The sequence below is a fragment of the Manis javanica genome, chromosome 9 (assembly GCF_040802235.1).
Source record: "Manis javanica isolate MJ-LG chromosome 9, MJ_LKY, whole genome shotgun sequence".
In the NCBI taxonomy this organism is placed as follows: Eukaryota; Metazoa; Chordata; class Mammalia; order Pholidota; family Manidae; genus Manis; species Manis javanica.
Window position 1 is genome coordinate 9,585,509 of NC_133164.1, and position 13,857 is coordinate 9,599,365.

Below are 13,857 nucleotides of genomic sequence, written 5' to 3' on the forward strand. Positions count from 1 at the left end.
GAGAAAGGTCCTTCACTCTATCATCATTAAGTCCTCATTTAAAAAAAAAAATCTCAGATATCAAGGGTTGAGGGTGGTAGTTGTAGAGCCTCACCTGGGGATGCCTGAATCTGCCATTGCCACAGAGATGTGACCAAAACAGGGTGTTTTCCACCTACATTAAATGTGCGGAATTGGCAAATCTCTACAGACAAAAGGTTTGTGGCTTCCCAGGGCTGGGGAGGCTGGGGTAAGGGGAGCGGTTGCTGAGGGGTGCAGGCCACCTTTTGAGGGGGATGAAGATGTTCTAAGATGCACTGCGGCTACAGCTGCAGAGCTCTGTGAACAGACTGAAACCACTAAGTGCACTGTAAAGGGCTGCACGGTGTTGTGTGGGTATTTTATCTCAGTAAAGCTGTCACCACAACATGGAGTGTCTCTGTCTACAGCAACTGGGAGCACCAGCCAGTCACCCAGGCCTTGGCTCCCCACGTTTGTAAGACATGCCACATCCTGAGAACGCGGTGGCTCCCGGGAAGCACCTTCCAACCCCGAACGGCTTCTAGAGCTGTGCCCATTCCTTATAAGGACACCAGTAGCTCCCGCACACACTAGCTCAAGCTTCCAGTTCTGATGTCTGCCTTTCATTTGCAGGGAAGTTCAGGTGGAGCTTGGCCCAAACCCACTGGAAACCTGGGGCTTCCCCCAGGAGTTAGCTGTGCCAAGAGCGGCCCTGCTGAGTCCCTTTTCTCTGCCCCTGGTGGGTAAGCATCAGGGGCTGGGCTGCATTTTTCAACTATCTTTGTGAAAAATGGTCTCCTGATTTTGAAATGGGGGAGTCGAGTTTGCTAGTGCAACTGGCTCTGCTGGGGTGCTGGTGGTGGGGGGGGTCCTGGTGTGGGGCTCCTGGACGCTCTTACCACCACGGCTATGCTTGTCCAGTGTCGCTGAGGGGCCCAGAGAACGTTCTTCCCTGAAGTCCCCAGATGCTCTCCAAGCCCCTCCCAGCCCCCCGTGCGGCACAAGCTGTCTTGCTGGCAGCGGGACTGCCTGAGCCCCATGCGTTCCTTTCCGCAGCCGATCAGGTGGTGGGCTGCCTTGTCCTGGCACGGAAATATAGGAAGAGAGGGGATGCCAAAGCCTCAGTGCTGGCACAGAGGAGAGACACTGTGCTGGAGAGCTGGGCTTTCAAGCTCAGTGCCCACTGCCCTTTTGATTCACTTTCACCTGGCATCTGCATGCCACAGAGAGTGAAGAATGTACTGGCGAGGGCTGTGCAAAACACAGAGGACAGCGGTGAGGCAGTGCCAGGCATCACAGATGCCCGGCCAGGGTGTCGGATCAGCGCCTCCTCCAAGCGGTCATCTCAGAGCCTCATTTCCTCTTTTCAAAGGCAGGCAGAGAGCAGGCAAGAGGGACGAAGGGCAAGTTCCCTGCAGAAGCACCTGCACACACAAAAACCTGGTGCCCCCAGACCCTGGCTACGGTCCTTAAACAACGGCCAGAGGCACAGAGCTGGCCTCCCAGAACAGCATCCCAACCCAAGGGCGGCATTCCAGCAGCAGCTCGGTGGCCTTCTGAGAAATGGACCTGAAACTCAACAAAATGCCATGGAAATGCCATCCAAACGCTAGTAATCAGCTTTCTACCTTTGGGCTCTAGTAGCTCTTTGCTTCCTAGGCAGAGGAGTGCCCACCGTGGGGATCTGTGTGAGCTTGGCCCCCACCCTCCACCCAGCCAAGCTTCCTCCACTGGCATCTCCAAGCCCAGGGCTTGGCAGTCTGCCTCCCCCTGCCCGGCTCCTTGGGCTGCTTGCGGACAAGCACCTCACCCCTCGGCAGGTCTGTACCCCCTCGGCTGCTCAGCCCACTGCTTGCAATCTGCTGGCCAGACCAAGTGCCCCTCACGCTTCTTCATGAATCTTCAAGTAAGTGAATCTGCAGTTAATGCAAATATGAAAAAGAATGAACCCAGGAGATTCGCAGTGGTCCCACCAAGGGGCACACCAACCAGACAACAATACCGTAGGAGCCGTGCTGAAGGGCAGCAGGGCCTGGCCACAGCTCCACACCAGGCTGCGGCGGGCCGCACTGGCAGTTCCAGCAGGGCTGCTGGAGTCTGGGGGCAGCGGGAGACGGGCAACAAGCTTACTGCTCTCCCTGCCCACTGGCCAGCTCCCCTGCCTAGCTCTGGGTGCTTTATAGGTGGGTAATTTGCAAAAGAGGTGCCATACAGGTGAGTGTAAGGGGTAGGGCCCCAGTCGATACTCAGAGAACGAAACCTCTGATGAGTTAGCCAGAGGATCCTCAGGAGAGGTGGGAAAGTCCCAGAGTTAAAATACTCTCCTCTTTGATTGTGCGACTAGCAATTTTATTAAAAGGGCTTCAAAGAAAGCAACTGTGGACTTGAAGTGACCAGGTCTCCTGCCCGACCTGCAGCCCCGCCCCGAGTCACACAGGCGGCTGCTGGCAGCTCTGCTTCCCCTTCTGTTCCTCTTTCCCTCCCTAGTTCCCTTCTCTGTGTCTGCTGATATCTACTTCTATTACTTGGCTACTGATGGAAATCTAAGTCATTTCTCCCTGTTTGCTTTGTTGTTGTCTGATTTCACTCATTTATCCCTAAAAGAGAAAGAACTCTTGCAAGTAGTTCCTTGATACCCCCACAAAATCATGTTGGCAGAATCATGTTGTACACACACACATGAACTTGATCTAAAGTCAAGTGATTCCATCCCTCGAAGATCCAAGTCAGAGAAGCAAACAGACAACAAAGATCCTCTGTTCCAGAACACAGCCAGGGCTGTCACAGGGTGTCCTGACCACGGGGCAGGGAGTCCAGTTCCAGCCGCACTGAGACGCATCACACAGGCCTCCCGCCTCCGTGATCTGGGAGCCTCCTGGTCTGGTGGCGCCTACTTCCCTCCCCTCCCAGAGCTCCGGAAGGAGGTGACAACACCTTCCAGATTCCCCCAGGTGCCCAGGGAGCCAGGGCATTTGCTGAGTGAGGAGAGAGGGCACTTCAACGCTCTGGGTTCCCATCAGTCAGCTCTCACGTGAGGGCACAGCACCAGAGGCCTTGGTGTGCACACTTCTCCAACACTTTTGTGAATCATCTGAGAAAGGCTTACCGACTGTGACAGGAGGTCTCCAACGCTGGGCTTACAAAATGGTCACAAGCCTCGCAAGTCTTTTTGATAAACCTGGCCAGCCTGATGCGCTCCTCCACTCCCTGTCTAATTGGTGTAAAGTACAGAGGCCCGAATCCTGTATCTCTCACCCGGCTTACTGCGTCCTCTCCTTTGACACGGGGTCAGGGTTCACATTTGCATCCGATTATCAGAGCATGCTCATTAAGCAGGAGCCTGCCTTGCCCCAAAATGAGGAAGCCGGAGAGAGAACTCGGCCCATTTACTCGGCAGATTTTAGCATGTTTAGGGGACGTGAGCGTCACCCAGCACTGCCCTGTGCTGAAGAGTTTCAGACATCTCCAGCTGATGATTAATTGTGAGTGATGGGAAATAAAATCCAGTAAAGCCAGCTGCTTGCCATGGCCGGCAAAGTGACTCTAATGGATATAGGCTGCCAATTTTCCAGTTTTACTGGCAAGTCTTCCAAGTGTAATTAAGGGAAGTTATAAATGATATGGAAATCTATCAAGTTCCATTTATTTTCAGAGGACTCTTTCCCCAGAGACTTTTATCTTCAAGCTTATAGTATGCTTTGTTGTGCTAATGATTTAAACCCCTTCTTTTTTCTGATTGAAGCCCCCAATATCCTTCTACCAAGTTCACTTCACTCCTTCCCCAAAGATTAAAAGACACAGAACCTTCCCCTGCACGTGTCCCTCTTGGAAAACATGCTAAGACTGGGGCACATGTGGCAATTTGTATCGTTCAAACTGCAAATGCGCGAAGAAAGCTCAAAGAAAGTGCGGGAAGAGAAAGAGCAGAGAAGGGGAAGAAAGACCTCCATGCACATAAAAGGAAGCCCCCAAAAGTACAGACTTGAAAGCTGTGTTCAATACCAGATACTCATCAGAAGGTGCTGTGGTTCACGAATGTTATTTGATTTGGAATAAAAGCATGAAAATGATGGCAAAGGCCTAAAATTGGAGATGTAAAGGATGACTGCACAGTATTCCATTTCTCAATTTCATCCTTCAGAGCCACAAAATGGGGGCGATACAGTGACGGGATGAGATTTACAGTAACAGCTGTGGTCTTCCCACACAAGGGAGGCCCTCTAATGGGCTCAGGTCTGTTTTGAACAGACGGGAGTAACAAAACAAGGTCCCCTGTTAAGAGTGTGCAGTCATATTTCTGATAAAGAAAATGATTAGGGGAGTCGGGTTTCCTTTAAGACAGCCCCTACCCTCTTTTGTTGTCCCAGACCAGGGCTGTTTCAAAGATGTTATCCCTTAAATATAGGAAAGAGGCCATGAGTGGCATGGAGGGTCCCCGTAAGCCTACTCCACAGTAGCTGTAAAGAATGCATAGGAAACTGTGCCAGTGGCATATGGCTTTCTACTGTGCTAAACATTCATACAAAAGACAGGTTCATCAGTCATTGGAGTATCTGGATAAAAAATTAGCTCCTGATGGATGGTATTTTGAGCTTACCTGCTGCTAGTACATTACCCGAGAAATGCAGGTTTTGAAGCCCACATGACATTAGAAACTGCAGACCATGAAATACGACACGTGCAGGAGCACACAACATACGCAGATTATACAAAATAATAAATAAGCTATTTAAACCCTCTACCTAAGAGTGAGCCTGCTGCAAGGAACCCTGGGTCACTCTACAAGGCCAATTAATGCGCAGCATCTGCTGTACAGAAGCAGGGCACGGAGCACTTCCGAATGATTTCAGCAATTAAAAGAAAACTGTTTCCTGCCTGTTCAGACAGCAACTGTTTCAATGCAAGAGTGAGCACCAAATCACTGTGTGCAGCTGAAAAATTAAGTCCCCTTTTGGGGAAGAGGAGTGGGTGGGAGGAAGGAAGAATTTTTATGGAGAAAGGAGGCTTCTTTTGTTGTCCTACATTCTGTGTTTTCCTGCCAAATGAGACAGAAGGCTCGGAGGGCGGACCGACCCGCCGCAGTCTCCCCTTCTGCTGCTCTGGGCCACCCGAAAGCACGGATCAGTATCAACCCCGCTGATGACGCCACAGAAATGAAAATCCTTCAATTACATTTTTAGAGGGTGTTCTATTTAGAACACAGGTGCCTGAGCGCAATGCATTTTAAGGCCCTTAGATCTGAAGAAAGACGCAGTTAACAGTCATAAGAAAAAGGCCTCTCAGATTTGGTTAAAAGGCATTACTGGGATCTGATTATAATAACTTCCTCTTTCTGAGCCAGTGAGATAGGCTGGCAAATATCCCCTGATATTTCCTAAAGACAAAATGTGACTCACATCCCAACATCTTCACGGCAAGAGGGAGGGACGGGGACCCCAGGAGATTGTACAGTATTTAAGCAATGATGGCACGAACCATCATCAAATTACAAAGAAAGAGAAAGCAGGCGGGCGACAGAAATGCTGCCAAACCCTGTATCTTCAGGCTGAGGCCTCCTTGCACGGGTCTGAGCCCCAGCCGGTTCTGGGAGCAGCGCCCGCACAAGGAGAGGGAACACGCTCAGCCCCAGCCACTGCCCCGGCACCCCGACCACCCCCCCTGCCTCCCTGGAACTGTGCAGTGGGCAGCCAAGCAGGGAGCTGAGAGGCCTGGGGAGAGAATGCAGTTGTGCCCATATAAAATGAGTCCAGTGTTTTTTAAAGTGAAGAAAATACTACTCCCTACTGCCCTCTAAGTTAGTTCATAACTGTAGCCAAACCCTCTAGTTACAAAGAGAACTGCAGTTAACACCAAAGTCATTCACAACATCTTTAAGAAGTCACTGCATTCTCTCTACCTGCGTGCACAAGGCCTCGATGAAATAATGACTTTTTTAAAAAGAAAAGATTGAGAAAGGATATGTTGAATCTTGGTAAGGTTGAAAAGTGTCATCTTCAAAAATGTTTAAAAGAAAGAGGATAACATACTCGCTAATCCCAAGTAGGTAATTCCTTGCAAAATAAAATCAAATGCCAAGCTTGCATAAGACCCACCTACAATATTTAATTTATTGATCTATAAAAACATTCTACTTTATATTGATGTGTGTGTGAAAATCATTAAGTTAAACTGTACGAATTCCAAAATTGTTACCTCCAACAAAAAATTAACCCTAACATTTAAAAATGAGCGCTATCTGGAAAAGATAAAAAGGACAAATCTAGGATAGCCATTACCTCTGAGCAAGGCAGGATGGGAGTCAGTCAGGGAGGGAGAGGCCACTAGGCCCTGCATAAGCAATGTTTTATTGTTAAAAAAAATTGGAAACCAACATGGTAAAGGTGAGCAGAGAGGATAGGAGTACTCATATTACTCTATGTGTGCAATATTTCATAATTCAAAGTTTAAAATATTAAATCATGAATGCATGAATCTATTTCTACACATTTTGGAATATAATCTGTGGTTTGGCTAAAAAACTGGCATCTTGTCAAATAAACTGCTTGAATAACCACTGCTGTAAAATATGTAAATGTAATTATTGTAATTATTTTACGATTATAAATCAAGGTATCCAGAAACTGGAAAAATCTATCCAACAGCCAGGCCAGGTTCCTCTGCCAGGGAAAGAGGCCCTTCTTGACACTGGGCTGCCTGAGCCAGACAAGTCAGCGCCAGATCCACACACGCCGGGAGGGACTAGCGCATCCCTCCTCACTGAGCTCGCCGAAGTGCACAGGAGCTTTCAAATCCTATTTCTGTAAGAAATGAAAAATCAAGGTCTCTTGCCAAGTTCATCTGCAAATTCCCCAAGATCAGCCCTAAACTCAGTTACAGATGGCTTAGGGACAATGGGGAGGTGAGAATATCATGCCTTGAACAGGGCACCTGGGTCTTGTGATCAGTGGCCATCCACAGCTTGGGAGCCTTCCCGCTGAAGCCGCACATGTGAGAGGGAAAAACAGGACGAACTTGGGCAGCACGCCTGGGAATGATCGCAGGGCCTACGTCCCCTGGTGCACCGCACGGTACGCCGTATTTTGCCTAGGACGCTGCTGGAGAACAACAGTTCCAAACACCAGGGGGCGCTCCTGTTACAGGTCACTTCCATGAGAAAGCGGACCTTCCTCGGGGCCCCACAGAAACACTCCAAAGCCTGTCTTACCAACACTGGACGGGCTAAGCGGCAAGAAAAAGCAGCAACAGGTACTTAATGTGCTTAGTATGATTTTATTTTACCTGGTCTCACAAACTCATAAGCTGCAAGGTGTCAGTCAGGAAGAAAGAAGTGTAAATGGGTGCACTGCCCACTTCTGGTTCTCTTCTCAATTTTAAATGTATTAAATAAGATGAATATTTCTGATGCACATCTGAGTCTAAACATAGCTAGAAATTCAATTTAATCTTAATTAAATGCAATATTAAAATATCCTCTTGGGTTGCCTCATTGTTACTTTTATTCTTTTGGTCTGTTTCTGATCATCGAAAGGCTAACAAAACAAACGCACCCCTATGACTTCAAGCTTCAAAGTCAAAAGGAAAACTGCAACAAATCCAGCAGCTTGACAGCTAAGGAAAAGCATATTCAGCCCTTTCTCTGAACGAATATGTATTTTTAATATTTTTGTTCAAGAATATCACAGAGAACTAAGTTTAAAAAATTAAAACAAGTCATAAAGCATGCTACCAGATTACAGAAGTGCCCCAGTTCATGACAGTGCTGGGTGTACGGAAAGGTAGGGAGGGATTTTGCAAACCGAAATGAAAATCAGTCCTAACATAGTTTCAGATGGCAGATTTTAAAAGGTAGATAGGAAAGGAGCGCGGAAGTCACGCTAGCAGCTGTCTTCTGAACTGAACGTGTCGGCCTTGACTTTCAGAATCCACCCTTGCTTTGGCTCTTGCTGGCTGGTTGGTTTGTATGCATTTTGCTTATTCTTTCAAAAAAGCAATTATACAATCATGAAAAAAATGACTTTACTCCACATTTAGTGTTAAATATGCAGTGGACATTAAAAAATATTAGGCACTTTTTGCTGTGTGAACCTGAAAAAATACAGCCTCTACGCTTTCGGAGGGGAAAGACCGCTCCACACAAAGTTCTCTGGTTCATTTATTATTTCTAAGCAGCCACCCAAATCATTGTGCCCTGAGATTTTTTTTTTAACTCTATTAACATTGTTTATTTCACAAAACAGATTTGTTATTTATCATTTATAGGATGCTTTTGTCAAACACATTACTGGCAGGCCCACCACTCTAAGATTTGTCAAGTTTTATTTAAGTTAAATACAAAAATCATGGATTACTGGAATTTAAACAAATAACACTTCAAAGAAAAACAATCATCGGAGGCTCTTAGTTCTGTTTTTTAGATCCTTGTTTTCCTTGAAAATACACAGAGATGATTGGGTACATCATCTTTCTGGTGATAAAAGTGGAACCTTTGGCTCAGCTATTGTTATTACTAAGAACAACATAACATGCCCTGCAGTGTTAAAATAATTTAAAACCACAAAACTTAAAAGTTATGAGTATTATTTTCTTGTAAGGGCCATGCCTTTGGTCCAGGGAAGTTCCTTGTGTTTTAAGTACATGAGGCAGATTTAACTACAGAGGCTGTAACAAGGGCCAACAATTAAACTCCTCATCTTGCATTTCATTTAGTTATTAGTGGTTTGGGACTTTTTTTTTTTTTTTAACAATAACTCAAGAAAAAACAGTTTTCTCAAAACACAATGGCACAGAATGTGGAAGGACTTCTGCTAAACAGGACAGAAGAAAGCACGTGCTCTCTGACCAGCCTAGGCACATGCCTGCTGCATTTATAAGTAGGATGATCAACACAGATTAGGCACCAATTCGTTAGGGGTGCACCAGACCCCGACTCTGGCTTTAAAGGGCTATATAAAATAGAGACCACATTGCTGTGTAGTAACATATTTTTAACAGTTAGTTCTCAAATTAAAGCACTCTTGAATATCCACATTTCATTATTGGTGGTGGTTTTCAATATCTGAGTTACCCAGTGCACCAAGGACCAGGAACACATTGTTCCAATTCCCTAAATGCCTTGCTTTCCCACATTAAAACATTACCCAGGAAATGGTAAGCATGCAGGTTAAACCATTCTGTTATCTGGACCAGCTAGCCTAGGAGAAAGCAGTTCCCCTTAACAAGCAGGCCTCTCTCACCTCTCTCCCTCTGCTCAGGTCTCCCTCTGCTCAGGTATTGGAAAAGTAAGGATTTCAGTTAACACTTTTTTTTTAAGTGCATATGTGATTTTATAATCACACTATTAGGCCTGACAAGCTCAGGATGGCAGAATACAGCCTATGTGTCTTCCAGAAAAAGCTTAAGAAGGAAAATGGTGGGGGAGGGGGCGGGGAGAACCCTTACATTGTTTGCCAATCTACACATCCAGTCACTAGAAGATTCCACCAACTGCTCGGATAAGGTAGTGTGTGAGTGCAGCATTCCTAACGTCAAGGCCAAGGGGCCATCTTCTCGTGACCCTAGTTATTTAAAATGCAGATACACAAGGTGAACCTTCTCCTGTAGTCAACACATATATGTGCTTTCATGTATCGCCTCTCCCAGGGCCCAACACTTGGGTGTTACTTTTAATGAGTGGTGACTTCCAGGGATGGCAAGGCTTTCAAAATAAACACAACAATTCATAGCTACTTAACCTCTTTTACGCTTTCCTACAAAAACTGGTAGTTACATTTCCATAATATCAAGTAAAGCAATTGTTAAGTCAGTTTCCAACTTCACATATCAATTTCCAGGCTAACACTTAAATGACTCAAACCGGTCATTTCTTCTTAATTTATTACAAATGCTTTTCTAGAAGCCAATGCCAACTACATGGGTTTTTCTCAACATTATTGTACCTTTGTCAATAATGCAATAGAGGCAGTTTTAATATAATCTCTACAGGAAAGTAAACTCCCATGACTTCACTGAGACAATTACATGGAACCATCATCATATCATCCATGAAAGACTACCACGTTGTGCCATTATTTTCTAGCACATAAATAAAAATGCAAGTATTTAAAGTGCCCCTAGAAACCTTCTGGTTGCATCTTTGTTTTCTTTTTACTTTTGCTGTTATGTTTTCTTTTTACTTTTGCTGTTAATCAATAGTGATTTCTACCCATACTCTATGAAAATGCATGTTTTCTATCCATTTGTCCATGACACATTATCTTGAGACTGAACATGTGAGAAAATATTAATATATGTTTGACTTGTGCCTTACTGTTACAAGGTCAAGATGAATAACTTCAAACTGTGATCCTGAATTTTATTTATCAAGTTATGTAAGTGCTCTGCTCCTACGAAGCTTATGGAATGAACTTTCCTTAGTTCTCTTCACCTTTATTCCAGAAAACATTCAAAAAAGTTCCCATGAGAGGGCTATTTCCTGGCATGAGGTCTTCAAGGGTGCTTAAAGCACAAACAGCTTGAGAGTAAATAGAAATTTTAAGTGTACTGCTTCCCAGAACCCTAAACTTGCCAAATAACGGAATGAGTCCGGCCTTATTTCTGTTCCAGTCCCAGATCTCTGGGGGAGAAGGCACTCAGCCTCATTCAGATGTGCAACAGTTGGACAAAGAACGCACCAAAGCTATTTTGCTGTTGGGAGTCATATGACTCGAGGAAGGGCTGCACAGAATGCGCCCATGCCTCACTCTGCCCCCATCCAGTAGACAGGCGTGGTCCTTACCATGTCCCCAGGCTTGACGGAGACGGCCACCACCACACCAGGCATCGGGGAGCGCAAAACACTGCTTGTGTCCTCCGCCACTTTTTCCAGCATAAATTTGTTCAATTCTGCAGCGAGTTTGGTTAAGATCCGTACCTTGTACTTCAGGGAAAAAAACGTAAGTGAGTATAAATGATGGATTTTTTTTCCTCAAACATATTGTTCATTCAAAATCAGTTTTGAGCTTTTAAATTTATATTATAACATCTCTGAAGTCAATGGTTTTAATTATATATTACTGTTTCCAGCATACACTGTAAGCCAGTTATTTAAGAAGTTTCTTGAAATCGAGAACACTCCAGTAATTAGTGAAAAAGAGTAATCATCCCGTGTCATTACGAAAGACATCTCAAAACTTTATAAGAAAACAGTGAGAACGTATAAACTGATCCCAATTAACACACATTCCACGAGCGGGTCAGCCAAAGAGAGGGGGTGACTGCGTGCAGACGCCAGTAGATGGCAGCAGATCGCTGTCTCAGGCTTCCTGCTCGCCCGAGAGCTGCTGTACTATCACGAAGTTAAGACAAAGGGTTTCAGTGTTCATTCTAGGCAAAATAATACTTAAAACTCAAAATTTTCCAGTGACATAACATGTTCTATTTACGATCGAAAAAGTTAGCTTTTGTTTTTCAGCACATGACGCAGTCTTTCCAATGTAACAGGATGGTCAGGGCAGATTAAGATGAAACAGAGGGTCTTCGGCATTGAGAGACAGTTATATAACCATGGAAAGAATATGACATGCACAGGCGAGTATTTAATGGCAACTTTTGTAGGTGGCTCTCACTCCATTAGGAGCACATTGGAGGCAGTTCAAACAGAACATGTCTGGTAAAGAGCATTTCTACCTGGCAGGAAAATCCTCAATCTCTGTGCATAAATATATGAGTATGAGGCACAGTTTGGTCTATCCAAAAGAAAACAAAATAAAATGGTTTGAGGAAGTGTTACTAGGTGAAGCTGGAACCAGCCCTGAAGGGTTCTGGATTCCTGCCAGATAACATTTCCCTTGGGGAACACAGATGCCGCATCAAGGCAGCCCCGTTTTGTTCAAGAAAAGCTGCTGTAACTCAAAGCCTCCTGAGGGCATCCTGATGGCTGCGATGCAAAAGCCAACTCCAATTCCCCCTCTGATTCTGTACAGGGATGGCGGGCATCTCCGAGTATGTTCTTTATAGGGCCTGTTCCTAAAGGGCTGGGGGGGGTGCTACAAAGAAGCACTTTGATGGCCCAATTTCCAAGCAGATTTGCGACACCATGACAGGTTGAATAATAACATCTTTTGCATGTTTCTTTACTCCTGAGTGTATGTTTTGCAATCAAGACATACAAGTGTCTGCCAGTTTCTGAAGGATATGATCCTTAAGTGAAATTACGGTGCAAATAAAAGCTTTCTGCTCCTATTAAAATTCATCTGAGTCACAAGTGGCACAAGAAAAAAGCAAGGAGAGTGCATTCTGCTGTCAGTCTAATAAACATTCTGGGCAGAGGGACTATTTATCAACGATGAATCGTACCTCAAAGTCCTTCATTAAATCTATGGGGGGAGGAGGTGCGGGTTGACAGAGAAAGGAGAATATAATTGTGCCAAATTGCACAGTTTCAGTATCTGGGCTCTGTCTGCCTTGGAAAAGAAAATCCAGCATCACTAGAAGCCTCAGAGTCAACAAAAAGTTACTCTTCTAGGTGGCATCACCGGGAGCTGCCCCTTCCCTGGAACGGCCAGGCACCAGGTCCAGGTCTCGGTGCCGGTGAGACGTGCAGATCTATGCTTGTTTGTTTGTTTGTTTTGCACAGTTTGACTTCCAAATGTGAACTCTGCATTCAGGGAAAGTATCTTTCTACACTGAGGATAATATGGTTTATCGTATTTCACCACAATGGATAGCCTTAAAAACTAATTTTAGCTATATCACAAATAATCCTTAATGTAAATAAAGTGCTAAGACTGTATTGAGCTCCATTTCTCCCCAGAAATGACAAGATCCTGCCTAAAACTGGATCCTTTTACTATTTTTATAATTTTCCTATCTCTTGGATTCCTTTCTCTGTAGGACTTCTGCTTTGCTTGGACAGAGATGTAAGAGTCACAAGGCTCAGAGCCTTCGGATGCAGTCTTTGTCACTGATGAGATGTTCCTTTCCTTTTGTATTTGTTTATTGTTCTTAAATCTGTTTGGGGGATAAGTGATTTATTGTAATCACGAGTAAAAAATAACACCAGGGTAAACGCCTCAGGAGAGGCCTTGTTGCAAAGAGTTGGCTTAGAAATGATCTTTCTGAATATAAAAAGGGGAGGTGGTGAGAAGGTTCTCTTTTTAAGATTACCTCTGATGTCCTGACCCCTCCAGCGTGCCCACACAAACACGCCTTCTTAAAACAACCTCTTGGCTCGCCCATGCGTGCAGCGGGTACGCGGGGGCGCTTGCCAGGATGGAAGCCGAGCGCAGTGCAGCATATGGGCCCATCAGAATGAATCGCCTGGTGAGGATCGTAAAAGCTTTTCGATGCCCCAGAAAAGAAGTCATTGAAGAATGCACACTAGGGCTTTCAAAGCTCATGATCAAAACTGCTATTATTGGTTTCTCTGAAATCTTAAGGGAGCACGGGCAGAGCAGTCAACTAGCTGAGACTTCAGGTATATGCCCTATGATACGAGCAGAGTTTGGTTTTATGCTAGGCATCTAAATAGTCCTTAATGAGTTCTGTACAACTTCCTGAAGAGTTTGGATTTTAAGTTCTTGTTATTGCGTTCAGGCAATAAACCACAAACATGACATTTGGGGATGGGAGTCCAAGATTTTAAAGGCTGGTTGGCAGGACAGAGAAGTACGATGCTACGAAAAGCCTGAATCTCATCTTGCAAGGTCATGAGAAATATCTGCGTGAGGGGTTAGAAGCTGCTTATTGGTGCTGGACGTTGAATGGCTCTGGGTTCATCAGTGTGTGGAGCCTCACTCTGTGGGTTTAGAGAGGTGCTCTCCAAACCACAGTGAAATTATTAAGTTCTTCACCGTGTAAGTCAGAACAGAGAGCAGGTGC

The 13,857-nt window shown here is 45.2% G+C and overlaps 1 protein-coding gene across 8 annotated transcripts in view; it reads right to left on the reverse strand.

Annotated features, from left to right (window-relative positions):
• PCCA (propionyl-CoA carboxylase subunit alpha) overlaps positions 1 to 13,857 on the reverse strand; it is a 357,794-nt gene that overhangs the window by 3,146 nt on the left and 340,791 nt on the right. For 6 of the 8 annotated variants that reach the window (XM_073212398.1, XM_073212399.1, XM_037024798.2 and 3 more), the window contains one exon: positions 10,775 to 10,915. The exons of the other annotated variants lie outside the window; for them this stretch is intronic. In XM_073212398.1, the coding sequence (XP_073068499.1) occupies positions 10,775 to 10,915 (141 nt within the window). The remainder of the gene's footprint in view (positions 1 to 10,774; positions 10,916 to 13,857) is intronic. 8 annotated transcript variants of the gene reach the window in all.